At 38.4% G+C, this 21,912-nt stretch overlaps 1 protein-coding gene and 2 pseudogenes across 3 annotated transcripts in view; all 3 read left to right on the top strand.

The window, feature by feature from the left end:
- Window positions 1–4,840: 4,840 nt before the first annotated feature.
- Window positions 4,841–21,912, top strand: part of PLCB4 (phospholipase C beta 4) — a 161,915-nt gene continuing 144,843 nt past the window's right edge. For all 3 annotated transcript variants that reach the window (XM_006921599.1, XM_006921597.1, XM_006921598.1), the window contains exon 1: window positions 4,841–4,933. In XM_006921599.1, the coding sequence (XP_006921661.1) occupies window positions 4,850–4,933 (84 nt within the window). In that variant the 5' untranslated portion in view covers window positions 4,841–4,849. The remainder of the gene's footprint in view (window positions 4,934–21,912) is intronic.
- On the top strand, window positions 7,659–7,776 carry LOC112471218 (annotated as a pseudogene).
- LOC112471288 lies at window positions 11,212–11,327 on the top strand (annotated as a pseudogene).

Genomic DNA, 21,912 nt, shown 5'->3' with positions numbered 1-21,912 from the left:
GATGGTTGGATGGATGGATGGATAGCAGGCAGGAAGGCAGGCAGGCCTTCTTTATGGATGATGTGCATGTCCTACTCATTTATTCCCTAGCAGCCTACCTGAACTCCCTTGTCATCCTCTTACTTACTCCTTCAGTTTCTTGTCATCTTTAGAAAAAGCTTTTTGCCACTTGCTGTTAAACAAAGCCTTCTAGGACTCTCCTCCTCTCTTGTCCTCTCCCTGCCAAGCTCTGCAGTCCAGGGAGTTTTTCCTCTGCAGCCAGTGCAATAGCTAATCCATTCTAGTTATATAAGTATTTAAAAACAATAAGACTATTTAAAAGTGCACTGGCCTTCTTCCAGTAGCTGCCCAAGGTGTTTACCCTGGAAATGTGCCGAGTTATATATTCATTCTTTGTGTAAATTCTCCTTCACTTCTCATGTTCCTCAAGAAGGAGGGCCCTTTCTTGTGGGCACTATATGGTGAGGCGGGGTTCTTTGAGGAGGTGATGGAGGCAATTAAACCTTGAAGTATCTTGTTAGTGAGGCCTCAGGAGGCAAGCCAGACTATTTGGCATGAAACGGTGAAAGTAGTTTTTTATCAGTTCGCTGTGGATGGGGCTTTGAGATGATTGCAAAAAAGACGTAGCTATAGAGTGGCCAATTCCCCCTCCATGCCTATTTTAAAAAGTAGCTTTCCCTTTAACTTTCTCTGGAGTCAGTTGGACTGCAACATGTACCTTCATTTGTTCTCATTTTAAAATCAATTACCTGGATCAAACTGCTGTTAAACACGATTGGCTGGGCCAACATTTTCTAGTCTGAAGGTCATAGTTGTACCATCTATAGAAAATAATGCAGCTGCTGCCCCTCATGCCAGGCCCTAGGAAGTATTTCAGAGACAGTGCAAGGAACAGCTGCCCAGTTTAAAATTGCAAAAATTCAGTATACTCCAATATAATTTTCTAAAACTGCCTCTTACCTTGCTCTGAACCCCAAAAGCTCTGCAAAAGGAAGCAATGAAATGAGCTCCTACCTCTACTGCAGATCTTTTTATAGATAAAGTCAAAATTACTCTCTTTTTTTCCCCTACCATAGTCCCTCACCTAATGAGACCATTATGATGAAATTAGTACCCAAAGTAGAGATGAATATTTTAGTAGTAAAGATAGTAGTGAAATCTGAGTAACATCATGGACTGAGGACTTACGTTGTGTGTTCTTTCACCGAAAAGATCCTGGGACAACCAGAGTTAAACCCGTAAAAGATGATGCAAGTTGATAAAAGCTTTCTTTTTGTTTTCATTTTTGATATGAGGTTTTTGTATCAGAAGCCTCTTGTTGCTTGCTGTTACCTTTAAAATAAAACCAAAAGGAAATATTTAAAGGGATAGTTGGCAGGAGTGAGAACACATAAAGGTCTGCAATAGAGGTGTTTCGCCCACTCTTTTCCACAGTCTGGTCAGCTGATGAGACCACCATATTGTTTTTTTATATGTCTTTGACGTTAATACTTGGGTCCCTGTAGTTGGTTATTCTGTTTACAGATCACTGAACGGCACATCCCTGACAACTGGAGTGGGTCTGTGGGTCTGTTTTTATCTGTAGATCTGTTTCATGGCATACAAGACCTAAATGTGCATGATTGCTTCTAAGCTGCCTTGAGTGAAGAGTGTGTGTGTGTGTGTGTGTGTGTGTGTGTGTGTGTGTGTGTTTCTCAGATAGACACTGAGAAATGGACATGGAAAGACACAGAGAAAGACAAACTGAGAGGAGCAGAGAGACGGAGATAGGAAAAGAGACCCATGCACAGTCATTTTGAGAAATACGAAGACACGGACCAAGCTGCACATGGATGGACTGGGGAAAAGCATGTCTCCCTTCTCCCACTTTCTGTATCTTGGCTCTTCTTGGCTTTACATGGGAAGCCTTGGTGCTGATTAAGGGAGGGCTGCTTTCCACCTCAACTGGCCTGGTTAAAATGCTCTTCATGCTTTCACCGGTTTTTAGGCTGGTCAGTAATGAATAATGGAGTAGTTCTTCTTCAAACAGCAACAGTGGCCGTGTGAGACCTAATATATTCATCATATGCTCTAAGTTGTTTGGGAATAAAGAATAATACATCTGCCGATCTGTATGACTTCACCTTCTTTCCCCCTTTTAAAATTTGCATTTGTTTTTATTTATACAAGTATACATAAATGGAAAAATATATTCCTATAGTAAAAATGTCCCGCACAGAGATAACACTAACAATACCTGGATTTTCAACTCCAGTCCTTATTTTCTCCACAGAATTAAGCAGGATCATAAATTTGGAAGGTTTTTTTTACAAACTTTTAAATAATTCATTCGTATACACATATATGTACCTAGAGAAAGATATAGGTTTGTCTTGTGTGTGTGTATGTGTATTTACATAAATGATATTACACTGTTCATATTCTGTAGCTGTGTATTTGAGGAAATGGTATCACACTGTTCATATTTTATATCATTCTGTGGCTTCCTGCTTTTACTTAGTGGATTGTGTGAGAGGCCTTTCTCATTCAGGTTTACCTCCTCTTTTAAAGTGTGCCAGGATATGTATGTATTAGATTTTTCTACCTGATCTCTGTGGGTAGTGAATCACATTGTTTCCTGTGTTGAAGCATCCGGAATTATACTTTTAATAACTGTGGAATAGATTTGATGATATTTTTTCCTAGAATTTTTTTTTCTCTGTAAGTAAGAATGAACTGTAGTATTGGTTGGTTTGTTTCTTATTAACTGCTTTGGTGTGTGGTTGTCAGGATCTGATAATGAGATTTGTGAAATGAGTTCGGTAGTAGCTTTATTTTCTTTTTACGTCCTGAAAAAATGTAAGTACACAGGATTTAGCTTTTCCTTGAAGATTTGGTAGAACTCACTTGTAAAACCATATGGGCCTAATCTTTTGTTATGTTATCAATAGCTTCCTAGGTCACTGGTCTGTTTAAGTATTCTGCTCATTTTTGAGCCTTTTTTTTTTTTTAAACTTTAAAAACATCCATTTTATTTAGGTTTCCAAATTTGGTTAAATTTATACATTATTACAGTTTTCACTTTTCCTGTTTGTAATTACACCCACTTTTCATTGTGATGTTGTGAGTTTATGCTTCTTCTTCATCCTCCTTCTCCTCCTCCCTAATCTCTCTTTCCCCAACACTTGCCAGATTTTTATGTGATATATGAATTGTCAGAAAATTTTTACTAATCATTGTTTTATTCTTTTTTGGCTACATGTTACAAATCTAGTTTTTGATGTATAAGGCTCCTATCTTTTGTTTCTAAGAATTTTAATTGCTGCTTTGACTATTCGGCTTAACTCAAGAATTATTTAGAAGTATGTGTTTATGTTTATTTTTATGTGTATAGATTTTATTCACTTTCTGTCATTAACTTATTAGTTGGCCGAGTTGTGGTCAGTGAGCATGGCCATTGTAATTTCTGACATTTGAAAAATGCTAAGATGTTCTCTATGGCCTAATCATGATTAGATTTTAAGATTGTTATACATATATGGGGTAGCTGGGGTATAAAGAGGGAAGAAAGAAAAAAGATTGATATAGATGTAGATGTAGGTATAGGTATAGAGATAGAGATAGAGATAGAGATAGAGATAGAGATAGAGATAGAGAGAGAGAGAGATAGCGATAGAGATAGAGATAGAGAGATAGAGATAGATGAGTATTAAACCTTGGGTTTCCATTTTCCATCTCTCTAAATTTTTCAGTCATGCTTTCTTATTCTTTTTATGTTGCATTCTGTAAGAATTCCATTTCAACTTTATCTGAGTTCTCTTTATAATTCATATTTTTATATGCTTTATAATTCTTTAAAATTCTTTGCATTAAATTTTTTAATTAAAAATGTTTTATAACTTTATTAAAAGCTTGATTTCAACAGTATATTTTTAAATTAACTTCACAATCTGTAGTTAATTATGCTTTAAGAACAGAATGTATTCTCTCCTCTCTCTGAAGATACCAGCCATACTTAAGCCAAAGTCAGATTCTGTTTGTCCTGTTAACTCTGTTTCCTTGGGTCTAAGTTCTTCTACTTACTGTGTTTGGTGTGTATCTTCCATGTTCTTGGCATTGCTTAAGTATGGGTGATTCTTGGTTGGTTGCTCACCTTTTCATGTAAAATGTCTTGCTTGCAGTTATTCTATGTACATCATGGTGCTTGATGCTAAGAAAGGTAAATAAAAGGAATACCCAGTTATTCCTAGGAGCAGGCAGCCACCATGAACAATTCTTGGGCTCTCTTTCAATATCACTCTCAGTCTTTGTTAGAAAGCAGACATTCTGTTGTTTCCTGAGTTGGCCAAGTGAGGAGAGGGTGAGAAAGGATGAAAGAGAGAACCAAAGTCAATACAAAATTCCAACTATTCCCACTTGACTCTGCAATGCATCACCCTGTGGACTCCTCCCATGCATTCGCCTTCAGCCTTCTAGTGTAGGCTCATAGAACCATTCGTTCTTTGTGGCAGGCCTCTCTTTATATAGATTGAAGTGTGTGGTTTCTTTCTTTTATATGATGCCATCAGATAAATATATATACATATTATTATTATTTGATATGATTTGAAAAGGGAGGGGAAGCTTCCCAAATGATCACCTCCGGTATTTCTTAATGATATTGTTTCTCCAGATTCAAAGACAAGAATAAGTGAAGTTGAGGTCAGATGAAGGGAAGAAGAAAGAAAAAAGACAATTTATGGATTGCTCTATGTGTATGAAGAAAAGTTTTTGCAAACACATAAAGTGATTAACCTTTGATGTTTACTTGTTTTTAAATTTTGTATGCTAATGAAATATTCTTTTTCATTTTTAGGTCTTGAATATAATCATGGCCAAACCTTATGAATTTAACTGGCAAAAGGAAGTTCCTTCCTTTTTGCAAGAAGGAGCAATTTTTGACAGATATGAAGAGGTAAAGAAGTGTTATTAATCTTTTCTCTCAAAACATTCTTACAATTATTTTATTTTAATAACAGTATTGAGTAAATAGTCTTTGACAGAAGTAAGAACATCTTTGAGATTTATAAGTTGGAATAGTTGGAAAGAGGCAAGTTATGAGATATAATAATGATAATGATATTATAATTTATTGAGCACTTGCCATGTGCCAGATATAATGATAATGATACTATAAATTATTGAGTGTTCACTGTGTGCCAGACAACCTTCTGCAGGATTTTATGGGTATTGTTTAATTCTTCAGAACAACTTTATAAGGTTGTTGCTATTATTATCTTCGTTTTACAGATGGGTTTCATGTAGTAACAGTTTTTGCTTAATAAACTGCTTTTGGCAGGCTTTCTACATAAAACTTTCTGTTTGTTATAAATGTAATAGTGATTGGACTTTGTGCTAGTCATTTGCTTTGCTTGTTTCATTTATACAGAACATTTTGACCTAAGTTTTGCATGCTTCTTCTGCCATTTACTGTTTGTATCCTTGCAAGGTGGCATTGGCTCCAGACTTTCTATAGAGCAAGGACTGAGGCCACCAATCTGTTCAGAGGGTTTAATTAGGCGGGTTGAAGCCTCGATAGCATTATAAATACCTTGTTTTTCTTAGATTTTACTTGGATTTGAGGTGAATTAAAGAAGGGTGTGTGATGAAACTGTGTTGACTCTAAGGAAAAGGAAAATGTAAAACTTGTCAAGACTTCATTTAGAGTCAGTTAGTTCCTTTCAAAATTAATCAAATATATATGGTGGCTAATTGTAGTGGTCCTCCCACAGGTTCAGCCTTTTCATAAGGTCTGTCTGTGGGTTGAATTGATTCAGTATTTGTTCACTAGTTTTTTTCCAAAATGTGTATCATAATACTCTCTAGATTTATACCCAGTTCCTTTGTAAGTAAACAAAATTGAGAAGGGCAAAGAATGGGCCCCAATGTGGTCACTATTCTTTGTATTGAATTCAAGTATTGAAGTGACAGCTAATTGTAGGACAGAAACTTTACTGCTTCCCAGAAATGACAACTAACTGCATTCTGTATAAAAAGAAACAAAATAAGAGTCTGCCCTGGAGTCAACCACTGTTAATTTTTTGACGGGGTTTTTTTTCTATTTGTTCTTTTTTTCCTCTTCCACAGTTGTGATCATAGAGTAATCTTTTGAAAATATAAATCAGAACCTGTTCTTCCTCTATTTAAAATGAGTCCATGACTCCCTATTGTAGAATAAAGGAAACTGGCCAGAATTAAATACAAGGCCTTCCATAATCTGACTCAGGTCTATTTCCCACCAGTTTCCTACACACATTCTCTGCTTTAGCTATAAAAATCCACTTAAAATTCCCCCAATGAACTATTCTATTACATGCTTTGTGCACGCTGCTCTCTCTTCCTGGAATATGCTTGTTCTTCCTATTCGACTGGTGAACTCTTACTCATCCTTCAGAACCCAGATGAGAAATCTCTACCTCTTTGATATCTTCCTTGACCCATTCAATAAGTATTGATAACTCCTTTGTGCCACTATTAACCTATCATTGCACATATTACACTGCACATATTCACATTTTATTTAATGTTTTTGTCTCTCTTTGTACTCTGAGTTTCTTGAAGTCAATATTTTACTTATCTTTCTCTCTTCATGGACTAACAGAATGCCTACGACTTCCAAAGTCACTGTAGTTGTCTAATATGGAAAGGGATTTTAGATACAGTTTGTTCTAAAGCAGTCTGGTTTTGTTGTTGTTTGTTCATTTTCTTGGCCATCAAAATGATGAGAGGACTTGATAATTCTTAAGATCTGTGTTGGGATCTGACTTCAGCAGGTTCACAATATTAGGTTATCCTAATGACATTTTCATCTTTAAAATTAAAAATGATCAATATCAATAATTTTGTATAGTTCAAGCCTAAAACAAAGTAAGTTTATTGCAGTCGACTACTTTTATCCATTTTACGCAGCTTGGCAAAGAAGGGCAAGGACTAGCTTAGATGCATTTCCAAGTCTTTCTCTCAGGTAAGCCAGGTCTAGGTTGGGTACCAGTGTCATCAAGATGATGGCCATTGCTCACCGATATGAGCTGGTGAAAGAGACATCACTTCCCAAATCTGCTAGAATGTTCCAAAAGATTTGTGGTTTTCTAAGTCAGTTTCTCAGGCTCTGGAAATTTATAGGATAAGTAAAAAGTACTACATGGCTTCCAATATTTGAAGAGATTAAATGTCGACACTGGCTGAGTATCTCTACTACTTGTTACATAAGCAGAAACATATTAGAGAAAAAAATGCTTTTTCGTTAAAGTGAAATGTGATTTGATGAACTAGAAGTCTGTCATCATTGAATCATTTTTATTTCTCACAATGATCTTATGTGGTTATTAATCATCACAATTTACACATAGAAAATACTAATTACCTGTGTTTCTAAAAGGCATTTGATTTTCTTCCCAGTTCCTCTAAATATGAGGTAATATACTAGGAGAACAGAAATCTTGAACAAATATTAAATACAGTCTAGCTAAGTTTTCGACTTTCTTAAGTGTTATTTTACTAGGGTTTTAAGCCCCCCCTCCCCAAAATTGAACTTTATTCTCTTCATAATAGTGTATCAAACCAGAAAGCCAGATGTATGTCAAGCTGGTCTGTAGCCAATTTTCTTGTTATTTCCCAGTCTTATAAAATTTAGCTCTTTAGCCTATGGCCATGCCACCCTGAAAGTGCCAGATCTCGTCTGATCTAGAAGCTAAGCAGGGTCGGACCTCATTAGTACTTGGATGGGAGACCACCTAGGAAGACCAGGTGCTGTAGGTATAAAAAAAAAGAAAAGAAAAGAAAAGATTCAGCTCTTCGGAGCCATAGCCATTAAAATATTCAAGGCAACGAAATATAAGCTGAAAAGATTCGTTTCTACACTTTGCGCAAGACTAGTGAAAAATGACAGCTGATAGCAAGTGGGAGGAACAGGAATTAGAGAAAAATACAGTTGGAACATCCCAAAAGCATCATAGCAAAGGGACCATTTATAAAGGAGTATAAATGCTTTCAGCACCGTAGGACAACTATCACATTCAGGTAAACATTAAATTATGTTCTACGGATTGGTTTAAGGAAGATGGGGAAGTGTTTTAAGCAGTAGGTGAGCACTCACTAGGTCAGAAAAAAAGTGTTTACTAGCCACTGTTTTTAAAAATATATATTATCTTTTCAATAAACGTAATCAGCGCAACTGCATTTAAGCATTATTTTTTTATTTCTTCATTATCGAGAGATTTCTTTTGAGATAGCCCCAAATTCCAGAAACTGCATAATGTCACATCTTGTCATGTAGCCTCTGATTGTATTCCGATGCCACTGCTAAATCTGTTTTTCATCTAACTTTGTTACTTAAAAGCAAAATATATTTTGTTTCTAAGCAATGCTTGTTATTAAATCTTTAAAATAGAGATTTTCTGTTGCATATCAGAGAAAGAGCAGTGCTCTTTAAAGCACGTGCAACACAAATGTCTCAAATTCAGCCCATCTCCTGACTTTCCTTTCATATCCACATTAAAGGGCTGAAGATCCCATCCCCAGGCTACTCAGGGCCCTTCCCAGTCTTTCTGGGAATTCCTAAGTGCTTACACTCTCTTGGTGATTATTCATATCATCAAACCCCAGGAACAAAGGTGTGTGAAATAGACTTTTACTAAAGATCGGTGGTAGCAGAGGAGGACTGCAGCACACAACAGGACACACTTTCAGATTAAACGTTAGAGATCACGCTGAGCAGATTTCGTTAGTCAGCCTGGCCAAGGGGTGTCGCCCATTGTCCTCTTTTCCCCCTCTTCCACCAAGGTGCATATTACTGGTTCTTTTTTTTTTTAATCTTTCCCCCAGAGTCCTTTTCCAATTTACCCTTTTTTTTCTTTTCCATGCGTCTGTTCTCCAAATTAAAACAAACACAAAAACAAAAACAAAATTCTTCTACTCAAGCCAAAAGAGAAAAGTGGAAAATTCTAATCCTCTCTCATTCTGAGCAGTTTGGCTCCCATTTCACTGCAAACTCTCCCATCCAGACTATCCCGAGAACTTCCCTTTTTACATAACCTTGAAGGGCAATGTATGTCCTTATAACGGACAATATTTAAAAGGAACTTTATCCTTGAGAAGAATGCTGCTATCCTTCTAAAGAAAAGCAGTCACTGACAGAACTTTGCAGTGATGGATGTGGTCTCTGTATGTGTGCTGTTCATTACCATATGTAGATGTTCAGCACTTGGAATGTAGCTAGTAGGACTGAGGAACTGAGTTCTTAATTTTAAATAATTTTCATTAAAACTTACAGAGCTACATGTAGCTGGTGGCTCGCTTATTGGACAGTACAGTTCTAGACAGTCAGCTCAAAATACATTACAACGAGACTTTAAAATATCATCTTCTTTCCCAACAAAAAGAAACAGTTTCCAGTTCACTTAGTCAGAATCTACAATTTCATCAGTCATTTCTTCTTAGTGGCAGCCGGAGTGGAGATTTAAATGTTTTATAGAGGACTCATTTCAGCCACCACTGGCCTCCCCACATCACAGATCCCAGCATGGGCCACCTCTTTTTCTCATCCATGGGACTTTATTACATCTGAGGCAAGCTGCCCAAATGGAGTGCCTTTTTCTGTTAAAGCCTTGGTCTTTAGCCCCTCCCACCGGCCTCTGTCAACTCCCTTCCCTACATACACATAAGTGGAGCCAGTTGGTACTTACAACTGCCACCAAAAAAACAAATAATTATGGCAGTTATCAAACCCAGAGAAAAATCAAAGTGCAGGATCAAGACTAACCTAAATTCGGACCAAGTGGCACAGGCCGAATATGGCCTCTTTCCAAGGCGATTCTGAAATCAAATCGTGGGCCACACAATGAAACACCAAAAAGCCCAAACAGCCTACACACCCGGGGCGGCTCATCAGTGAAGCGAAGTTCCCAAATATAATTCCCAAAAAACTGAAAACACAACCCTCATAGAAAGTATTTTGACTTTAACTCCTCAGGACAACAGCAGAATGATAAAGTTAGCTCTAAGAGCATTGGAGGAAGGGGGTTTTAATATAGTCGGGAAAGGGTTGCCAAAACAAGCTTTGCCAATTAGGTACAAAACTGGTTGTTGCTCTGTAGGGCAACAAAACTAACCTCTGTGATTGTCTTTTCTACCAGACACAAATCATATGCATCACTATAGAACAAAACCCAGCTATAACTTATTTCGTTAACTTCAAAGAATCTGGACCCTAAACAATAGTAAGTCAAACAAAGATACATTCATCTATAGAAATAAGTCATTCTCGGGTAGGTCTCTAGATAGTGCTCTTGTATAATAGCCATCTTTTTATCTTGTTCCCAAGTTTTGGATGCTTTAAACTGAATTGTACCTACAGGGTCAGAATATTGGGCTCAAAGAATTGTAGAACATTATTTGTATTTACAGTGAAAATTACTTACAAAGTCATCATAATGATAATCATGATAATATTTATCTGTCTTTCAGTTTTTAGAATCAACTTAGGGTGGGCAAAATATTTATTATTGACAAGAGAATGAAAAAGCTATTGACTTTATATAAAGTAAGGGTGTAGATGGATGTTGGAAAGTACAGGGTGTTAGAGACATAGAAGACAGACCACAGGGTTAATATTCTCAGTGGGAGGTAATGTTGATAGTTGATGGTACATAAAATAGAGGCTGTGTCTATTATATAAAGTGTAAAAGCTGCCAATTACAAAACCAAAAATAATATAATTTAAAGTTTAGAGTTAGGGAAGTTGGAAAAAAAGTAGGGAAATGAGTTAAACAGAGTTTGATTTCCAAATATTTATTCTACAGAACCTATTACTCCATGTGCCTGGTGAATATTAGTTCAGTTCTTAGCTGCTTTGCCATAAATCCTACTTTCTTCAACCACTTAGACTGGACATTTAAAACAAAACAAAAAATTTATTGATATCATTTTATTATACACCAAATTAGGTCTTAGTTTGAATGTGACCCCAGAAGCCCTGCCACTCTACCCCCTACACTTTCCTCATTGTGTGAGTAGCCTGGGAGAGGAAAGCTGGGATTGAAGGTTCCAGTAGACAGTCAGACACATGGGGAATAAGAGTGAGAGGCTGAGTATGAAAATGAATTAGAGGACGTGGTTCCATAGTGTAGTGGTTAGCACATCTGCTTTACACGCAAGAGGTCCTGGGTTCACATCCCAGTGGGGCCACGGTCCATGGTCTGTGGCCATGCCACCCTGAACAAGCCTGATGTCTGATCTCGGAAGCTAAGCAGGGTTGGGCCTGGTTAGTACTTGGATGGGAGACCACCTAGGAAGACCATGTGCTCTAGGCATAAATAATAATAATAATTTTTTTTAAATAAAGGAAAAAAATGAATTAGAGAATTTTCTAACCTGGTAGATGTAGAGGTGAGAGGGAATAAAGGAATGTAAAATGAGGTTAGGATTTCTGGTATAAGAAGCGCACTCTTATGTAGACAAAAAGAACTCAGGAGAAGAAGTACATTGATGGATGCACTTAGGTGGCCTCTCTTCCTGAAATGAACAGTATTTATCATCATATCTTTTGTGGTACCTAAGAAACATTTTGCATATAATAAAAATCACATAAGTTTTAGTTAAAACTTAATCAAGGAAAAAGGGAAGTGAAAAACATACTAAACTATCCAAAAGGATGAACCAATGGATGCATTTTCCTCCTTTCTCAGACCTCTGCTCTCAGGGCCACCGTTGGCATCATGGTGGGAGTGAGCGTGGTGTGTGTGAATGCATGATGAGAAGAAAAGTCTGAGAAAGAGGCAGATACTTCATCATGTAGAGCAGCAGTTCTCAAAGTATGGTCCCCAAACAAGCATCATTAGCATCAATTGGAACCTTATTTGAAATGGAAATTCTTGGGCCATCTCGAAGATGAATCAGAAGCTCTGGGAATGGGCCCAGCTATACATGTTTTAATAAGCCCTTCAAAGGATTCCAGTGCACATTCAGGTATGAGACTCATTGGTGTAGAACCAGGACGAGGAGTTTAGATTTTTCTTTCTCAGTGTTACAGGTAGCCATTTTCAACAGGGACTGATATGATCTGATTTACGTTTGGAGACAGTTACTTTGGTAGCTGTGTGGAGAATGGTTTGTAGGGGGATGGGTAGAGGGCATGCAGGAGATTGGAGAGTGTGTTTGGAGACACCAGGAATTTAATTTAAGGAAGGTGAGCCTGAGTCGTGTTCCTTCTTATTGGCTATATCTCTGTAGGCAATTTTCTTGACATCTCTGTGCTAGAAAAGAGATGTTAAGATGAGTGAGTCTGAAGGGTATATTTTTCACCTAAAGATCGTATGATTCTACACCCACCTGCCTTCAGTTACCTTTCTTGTCATCACAGCCATGCAACTTCTTCACACAATAATAAGGCTGTGACCAAGTACTTGGGCACTTAATCAGTTTGTTTGAACACTGAAACCCAAAGCTGCAAGCTAGCATCAGCCAGGATTTTGGGAAAACACTCAGGCCTGTTCCTTCCTCTAGACCAGCCTGTAAAACAACAGTGCTGATAATGTTATCCAGGCTCTTAAATTCTCAAAGCTTAGAGCTCATCATCATCCAAGCCTGAGGCATTTAAAGAAAGGTCTTTGTGATTTGGAAAGTTCCCGAAAGTAAGCTGGCTTGAAGACAAAAGACTGTAGTTTGAGCCTTGACCCTGACATTTCTAAGTTATGACCTTGAGCAAGTCCTTTCACCTGTTAGAGCATCCCTCTCACCTGACATGGTATTTCTGTGCCAGAGGCTCCTAGTAGGAGTGTACGAGGTGCCCAGTGTTTGTGGATCCTTGTTCACAGTGAAGACTCTACCACAGTTGAGACCATGTCTGTTCTGTAAAATGTTCAGCTAGTACCTTAATGAACACTGTTGAAAACATTAAAGAGCTGTTATCAGTCAATTCTTAGCACTAATAATCAGACTCGTAAAGTGTCTGCCCGTAAATGGCTTTTAACACCACCGACCTCTCATTCTCTGCCTTAACTCAGGGTAAGAGGTTGGTTAACAGAAGTACAGGATAATCCGGATTTTTGCTTCATAGATCCCTAGTTCTCATTTGCTCCTTTACTTGTGGATAAGGTTAGAAGAGTAATTTCAAATCTCAGAGTTTACTGACCCACCCTCCATCATCATCAGCCTCTGAGCTGAAGGAAAAACGAGCCACTGCCCATAATGAAAAAATGCTGTGCCTTGATTCAAGCAAAGAAAACGTGTGTTAAATGAGATCTGTACTAGAGTACTAAGTTGTACAGACAGTTAGCCAAGGATTTGGAGAATGGAGAAATCTAAAAGTACTGGAACAATCAGAGACAGTTTCCCTAAGGAGGTATTTCCAGACCTCAATTTTAACTGACAGGAAAATTAAGTTACAAGGAGTCACAGAGGACAAGAGGGAGCCTGGTTTGAAGTCCTACTAGGAGATGTGACATCAAATCTCGAGTGAAGTTATGAGTTCTGAAAGGGAGAAAAGAGCATGATTTAGAAATGTGAAGAGACAGAGGTTTAAAAGGATCAAATGTTGGTCAATGATTTTATTGATTTTTGCTGTGTAACAAACCACAGCAAAGCTTAATGGTGTAGGGAGAGAAAAATTTTTCTCTGCCCTCTTATGGTCAATGGCTGGGGCTTGGGAACTACACTGGCAAAAGCCAGGTTAACAGGAGAAAAAGCAAACAAATTTTGTCGATGCTAATACTTTTACACACTCTGGAGTTTCACAGAAAAGAAGTGAAAACCTAAAGACTCAGAAACTGATATACCGTTTTAACAAAGGGCAATAAAGAATGGAGAAGTAACTAGGCAAAGGAAATCAGGATTTGGACTTCTAGGGGTAGTAAATTGAGAAAAGGTCAATATATGGGAAAACTAATGGAAGATAAGGGTTATTTTGATAAGGTTCGTGCAGACTCATCTTGGCACTGACTTTCTGTCTGCTTCATGGATAGGGGATTTATGGAAGTCCTCACTTCTCAGAAGTTTCTGCTTTTAATCAGTTAAGAGAAGCTCTGAGAGGGCATCTTTTTGCATCTGTTGATTCTCAATTACCTTCAGCTCAAAATAATTTATATGCCAAAGTGATATATTTTGGGTGGTGTAATCTAATCTCCTTCAGTGATTTAAGATATCAACCATTTATGTAGTCCATGATTCTGTTGGCAGCCTTCTGGGCTGGGCTCAGCTGGGCACACTCAAGTGCTTGCTGGGCCAACCGGGGGGCTGATTTTGGATGGCCTTAGCAGGACCATCTTATCTCCACCGCGGCTGATCTGTCATCCTCTTGCCAGCAGGAGGCGCTTGTTCTCTTTTGGGCATAGCCAAGTTTCTGCCACATTCTCTAGGCCAAAGCAAATTACAAGGCCAGCCTAGACTCACAGAAGGGGAACATACTCCACTTACTAATGGGAGGAGTCACATTGCAAGTACATAGATACAAGAAGGAATAAAGGACTGTGGCCTTCTTTGCAGTCAACCACAGTTATCTTAGTTATTCTTTATGTAGTTGATCATCTCATGTTGAAAAGGCTTAGAAGAGGGGTCAACATACTTTTCTGTAAAAGACCAGATATTAAATACTCGTTCTCAACTACTCCACTTTGTCTTTGTTGCACAAAAGCAGACATAGAACATAGATAATCTGTAAATGAGTGAATGGGCTGTGTTCCAATAAAATTTTATTTTCAAAAGCAGGGGCCAATTGGATTTGATCCATGGGCTGTAGTTTGCACACACCTAGCTTAGAAGACAAATAATGTTACACAGAAATGAATAACAAATTAGTCTTGATGGAGATGATGGTACTTACAGTTTGAGGTCATTTTAATTCATCATTTTCTCTTACGAATGTATTATTTATATTTTTAGTTCAGTCATCCTCCATTTCTTTTCCTTGTCTCTCAAATTTCTTCAGTTTTTGCTGCATAACCAACTACTCTTGTCTTTCTTTTCTAAGATGTTCCACTTTTGTTTGTTTTTGCTTATTCTTCTCATTTTAATGTTTTTCTTCCCTTTCTGTGAAGTTTCTTTGCGTTTGCTTTTCTTTTATTTTTTTCACAAAGGTTGAAGATAACTTTATTTCTTGGAGTAATAGAAGCATTTCACCCATGAAATAGTGTCTGAGTCAGTCTCATGGAAAACTCTAATACTTGAGATTGGTGCTATTCCAGGGTACAGAAAGGACTGCTTATTCACGGGAAGACGTGAGATGCATCCACAAGGCAGCTAGAGAACAAAATCTGGGGTGACATTTGATTTCAAAGGAGCTTATAGAAACAAAACAATATAACATGAAACAAGAAGAAAGTTTGTAAATAATGAGTCAATAAAATTAAATATAAGAACTAGCTAAGGGGCATTACTGCACTATGGTAAAGCATTTAGTTAAAGTTCCGTGGCTAAAATGACAGTGCTGGTTCTTTATTACTTCTTTTCAACCTGAAGTGTAAATAGGAAAATGCTCAATATTAGCTCCTTCAAGCCGTGGTCACAGTTTGCAGGAGCACGGTGGCCTGGGCAGAATGCAGCCTTGTGGATTTCCAGGCTGATGGAGATGGGGGCTCAAAGGACATCTTGGCTTCATTCTCTTTGTGTGTTCTCTTTGGGATTGCACTCTGCTAATGTATGTGGTCTAGCCATTGACTTTATAAACTTCATTCAGGTGTCAACGAATGAACAATCAAATGCAATATACAGCATATTTTAAAGTGGATCATTTTTCAGTCCATCCTTGAGCAATAAAATTACTTTTGCTTAAACTCAACTTCATGTGAGTGAATTCCCTCTTCCTAAAAATAGTGAGGAAATATTTTTGTTGTTACTCTTTGGGTCATTTTTAGTGCTTTCTGTAGAAATATCTGCCATTATGAGCACTAAGGTGCTGTACAAATGGTGGTACTGTGTAACTACTACACAAACATTATTTCATTTTACAGATTGTAAAACCAAGGCTTAAAATGGTTATACACCTTGCCTGAGTTGACATAGTTAATCACAAACAAGCAGAAAGATTTCATACTGACTAGCCTGCAGTGGTTCTAAAAATGTGGTCCCCAACCAACAGCATTAGAAGGACTTTCTCAGGCTCCACGCCAGACCCACTGAACCAGACTCTAGACATGGAGCCCAGCAGTCTGTATTTTAATAGCCCTCTGGTGATTCTGATGATACAACTCACGTTTGAGAACTCCTAGGCGAAGGGCAAGGTAAGGAGTTTTAGACCTCCTGAGAAAGGGAAAAACAAAAATCCATTTGAAGTTCTTTACAGGTAATCTCTCCCAAACAGAAAATGCAGATAACAGGAGGAAAAAAAAAACAAACTGTTCAATAAAAAAGACTTTTCTTTTTCCAGAGCAGTTGAACATAGATTTTATTGAGCTCTTTAAAGTATTGACTCTTAACGTGCCAAGCACAGTACTAAGAACTTGATAGCAATTATCTCTTTAAACCCCCAGGTGGTTGTAAGGATTAAATGAGATCGTTTTCCACATTCTATAGATGAGGAAAGAGGAGTTTAAATTGAGGAATTGCCTACTATCTAAAGTGTAGTAGTTGATGGAGCCAGTCTCCAAAACTGATGTATTAATAAAGAGAACATATATGAATCACAGACATGTGTATTATGACTCAGGATGGTGCCGAGAAGAATCCAAACAGACGGTCCTCGCTAAGCTTTCCCCAGTTAACTGCACTTACCTCAGACTCCTTGACCTGTCGTATTCCTCCACGACTGCACTCTTCATCAATCCTCGCATGAAAATAGTTTGGTCTCACTGTTTCTTTGGGCCTTCATTTCCTTATGAAGGCTCTCATGTCAAGTAAACTTATTTTAAATAAATTTGTATGTTTTTCTTTTGATAATCTGTGTTTGTCAGTTCAATTTTCAGACCCAGCCAGGGATCCTAAGAAGGTCAAGGAAAACTTTTTCCTTCTCTACACAGAGAAACATTTTTTTTGGATAATATGTATGATGTAAAAATATATATATAATTAAAAAAATGTTTTTCTAAAGTAATGGAAGCTAGAACCTAAGATCTGTTGAGCTCTTTTAGTCACCTATTTGCTTTATCTATTTTAGACCATAATTATTATTCTGTTACATCCAGGAGTTCTTAATTTGATTATCTTAGGGAACTGAGGATGAAAAGAATTTATTTATTTTTTTATCTGTTTGCCCCTAAGAGCAAATAATGCCCTATAAGTGTCCCTAAGGACGCTAGTAATCTCTACTTTATAATCAATAAAAATCCTTTAAGGATAGGAGAGTATTAACCAAGAATTATTTTTAGCCTCCTTTTTTTTTTTTTTTTTTGAAAAACCAGTAACTAAGTAAAATGTACAATATGAAAGGAGCATAATATTTTCTTTCAGTCAATGGAAATAGAGAATCCTGTCTTTTTAACACTTAATTATGATTCTGGTAAAATTCATAAGAAACACACAGTTTTTAAACTACTTGCTCTTAAAGTCATAAAAGTAAGAAATAGCCCTGAAATGGTGCCTTGTCCCAGACATTGAATGAAGTGAATAGGCTGAGCCAGTAGAGCTTCCCAGGTATCTAGGATGACATACTCTTTCTACTAAAGAGTTAACCCTGAGGAGCCTTGCTAGTACCTCCACTCTTCTGCTGTGAATTTTCTTCTTCCAAGTACCCAAGGGCAGGTAATCCAATTCACCTTGGTGAAATGCAAAAAGGAGCCTAGTGTTTGCTCACCAAAGCCAAATTGCCTGGATATTGTTTACAAATAAAGAAAGAGTTTTTGTACTAAGTGGTATTTAGGGTAAAATCTTTTCCAGAGAGTTCTTTCTGGAAGAGTTTGAAATACACGTAGTTGGTTAAGGGTATAGGTTTGAGTTAAAAATTGGTTCAGTTTTGGTTTTGCTACCCAAGAGATAGGATCATAAGCCAGTCTTAAATCCACTAAGCACTAAGCCATAGCTTCCTTGTCTAAAAATGGGAGTGATCATACCTACCTGGCAGGGCCATTATAAGGAATAAGTAAGGTGGATTGTTTTTAGAATGTATGTCTGATATACCCCTCTTCCGGTTTAAACCTTCCATGGCTCCCTACCTCATTTCAAATGATTACCAAGTCCATCCTGTTCCCATTACAAGTCCAGTCCCCTTCATAACCTTTCAGTTCACTTTCCCATTGATCTTCCCTGAAAATATTAGGCTCGCTCCAACTTTGGGGCCTCAGCCCCTGCATTTCCCTCTCTGGACTGCTTTTCCCCATATACCGTCCATTCTCTTCCTCACTTCATTACAATTCTGCTCAAAGTCACTTCACCTAAGTGGCCGTCATGATCATCTTAAAAAAAAAAAAATGTGTGTACACATATCCACACACACATTGCTTTTACCCTTTTAGATTTTTATCTTTACATTTCAGTTCCTGATATATTATTTGTTTTCTGTTCATTGTCAAAATCCACACACACACACCCCCCACCCCGAATATAAGCCATGAGAGCAGATACTTTGCTTTTATTTACTGCTATATCCCTAGCAAGGAATTCATTCATCACTCAACAGGTATTTAATGAGCTCCTAAAATGATCCAGCAAGTCCTTATCTTCATATTTGGGACTCAAATACATTGTTATTTAAGTGGTTCTTAATTTTTAAGGAATTTTTAAGGTACCAAGGAACTGGAACTAGAGGTCCTTTTGGGAAATCTGGAGAAGGATTAGCAAGAGATGCCATCTATGGCAGCCGTGGAGGTGTACCACATAAACCTTTCAAGAGAAACCTGTCACTAGAGGGTGGTCAGTGGAGAGCCTCTGGCTGCAGCATCTTCTCAGCCAATGAGTGACATGGCAGAGATACCGGGACTGGCTGGCCCTTTCCTGCCCCAGATGAGACTCCTCTGGTGGGCAGTCCTTGCTCTGGGGCACCCATTTGCCTGCAGAGATGTCCTCAGAGCTGTGCTGCGGTCTGAGAGCCTTCCTACCCTATTCTCCTTCCTCTCTCCTCTCGTTCCTTAGATGTTAGTCCTGACTGACGGGTCTAAGGCTCTCCCTGCCTGTTCCTGCTTCCTCTTCCCTTTGTCTTTCACAGGCATTTCCCCTAATGAATCTCTTACACTTCCAAGTCTTATCTCCATATCTGTTCCTAGATGCATCAGCCCTTTATGACCACTCTCCCCACCACTCCACCCCCCTCCCATATAGGATGGGCTCATGCTAAGTCTTTGGGACTGCAATTTTCTGAAGCCAACTCTGCAGTCACTGCAGAATTCTCTAGGTGTAGCATGGTCCTTGTGTGCATGTTTCAGTCGCTTCTGGACTTCTGTTAGACATAATAAAAAGGGATAGAGCCAGAATTGGTCCTAAGAGCCAATGGGAACTGTGTATCTTTGAGACCTAAATGTAAGCTGTTTCAGAAGACAAAAGTGGGAAGACAGTGACATAGCACACAGCTAGTATGAAGAAAAACATTCTTTTAAGCTGAATTATTTAAGTGGGAAATGTGTATATTCAAAGGGAAGTTCCACGGAAGTCATTTGAGATTTTTTTCCTTTTTGTAACTCTGTTAATACATGGTTTGTCATCTCCTTACAACAGTAGTTTAAAATGTTATTTCCTTGACCTGCCTCTTTAGTTATATGTCTTCTGTATCACCATATGTCTAATCATTTACTCAGTATAATTTATTATTCTGGAACTAATTGTGTTTTTATTCGAAGTTCTTTACTGAAAAGATGGATTTACCAGCTTGTGATCGTGGTTTAAACATCAGCAAAGCATATCTCCTGTTGTTCTTAGAATTTTGGTGGAAGGGAGGGATAGGGATGTTAAAACAAAGTTTATTCTTGACACTTGTTAAGGAATGATAAGACAGACTGTATTCAAGAGATTGCTACAGTGGGGTTTTGCAGAAGGGGAGAGAGGTAGAACTCAAGTCTGAAAACAAGGAAAGGAGGATTCATGGCCAAGGAGCAGAGAGTTGGGGATCAGTGGATGGAAAATTACTAAGAGGAAACCTCAGGGGTAAGGGGAGATTTTGGCTAAACCAGCCTAACAGTATTCTCGCTGAAGGCAGACCAGGGTGATCCGACATCACCTGGGAGATGGCAGGAGTAGAAGAACCCGATCATATATCCAGGGTGATCCGATATTGAGGGTGGGGGATTCTGGCTAACATTGGGTGTTGCAAAGACAGACACAGAAGTCCAAAAGTTAAGGCACAGTAGGGAAGAACATTCAGAGGAGCCTGACTAAAGTTTGCTCAAGGAGAAAATCTTTGGGGTAGTGATTGGAGGGGAAGGAGAAGGAAGCGACATATATATTTTTAAAATTTATTTTAAATATTCATTACAAAAACATTTCTTTTCCTCCCTGGCTCTGAGAAAGCCAGTCTTCTTTAATTTTTCCTTATTTTAGTTGCTAAGGCAACTGTTTTCACTAACATGAGTTTTCCTGTCTAAGGAAGTTACTTTGAGTGACCACTCAGTCCTCCTAAAGGCATGCTTTCGTTGATTTTGTTCTTTCTTCTGCAAGCTAAGAGAGAGGTAGTTTAGTTACTTACTATCTTTGGAGTAATTTCTTCAAGTGTTGTGTGGCAAGAATCAGGGAGCCTGTCCCAGTGTCACACTGCAACAAAAGAGCCCTCTCAGAATCTGAGCATTCAGGTTTGGCCTCAGAATGCCCTCATCAGAGGCGCTGCCAGGAGAGAGGGACAAAGAGAGACAGACACAAAGAAGTTGGCATCTCAAACTGATAGACCTTAAAAATTAAGTCCCAAAGATTTAAGGTCTTCATCTGGAAGTAACAGAGAAAATATGAATTCATAACTATTGATGACCATGAAGTAAGCAGTGAGAAACACAGCATTTGTCTCTTTCAGGTGGCTCGTCTGAGTACTTCCTTCCTCCCCCATATTCAGATCCCAGCTGAGCTGGCCACATTCTCACAGAGCCAAGGATGCATCAGTCAGAGATCTTGTTAATAATAAGCACCGTCAGGCTAAATTTCAGTCTGTTTTTAAAATATAGCATGGATACTCAGGAAAGCTGTTGTGCCTTCTTCTTATTGCTTTTCCTTAGCCCTCATAGACGCCAAGCCAGGCCACTTGGAAAGTTGATGATACTCTATTTCTGAAGTAAGAATAAAATGAAATGAGTGGATTAAAACTTTCCACTTGATACCACAATAAGAGTTCACTGTATCTCACAGTCATTGCCTAAATGAGCACTTTAAATGCTCCCAGTTGGTGATTGAGGGGAAGACATTTTCATTTCTGTTTCTATGGTAGTTAGAGCCAGAGACAGACGGTGGGTCTGGCACTTGTAAAACAACCCAGTGACTCACTTGACTGCCCTCTCACCGCCTGAGAGTGTGACCTGCTGTGTCAGGGAGGTTCAGGGCAAGGATTGTCTCCTAACATCACTACTTGCCAACATGCCTGGGAAGAAGCTCAAATCACGTTCTAATGGCTCGTATTCTGTGCCAGATGTGTAGACTGAGGCTGGCTCGAGCAGAGAAAGACACACACAACCTGACCTCTCTGTGCAAAAACCAAATATTCAGCAAGTTGAGCTCAACAGTAATTTGTAAACTCTGGGTCTCCCTCGTGCTTAGACTTCCAGATTTGCGTTTTGGATCAGAGGAAATAAGCACACAGTGGTACCGTTGCTTGTTGTAAGGATCCACGTAACAGAAATGTTTTCCCTGCTACAATGTCAGTGTTGTTCTGCGACATGTTATCTGTGTCATCTTGGGCAGCTTGCTACCTCACTTAGGATCCGTTTTCTCATCTGTAAGGTAGGGATGGTGGTCTTTACCGCATTTGTTTCTTGGATGATTAGTCATAATCAATACTAGCAATGTTTGTAATAATTTCCTGGGTTCAGATTGTGCATCAGGCATTCTAAGCCCAGAGGTAAA

This window comes from Pteropus alecto, unplaced genomic scaffold (genome assembly GCF_000325575.1).
Source record: "Pteropus alecto unplaced genomic scaffold, ASM32557v1 scaffold45, whole genome shotgun sequence".
Lineage (NCBI taxonomy): Eukaryota > Metazoa > Chordata > Mammalia > Chiroptera > Pteropodidae > Pteropus > Pteropus alecto.
The sequence above is the reverse complement of the archived record's forward strand: the minus strand, read 5'-3'. Positions and strand labels throughout refer to the sequence as shown.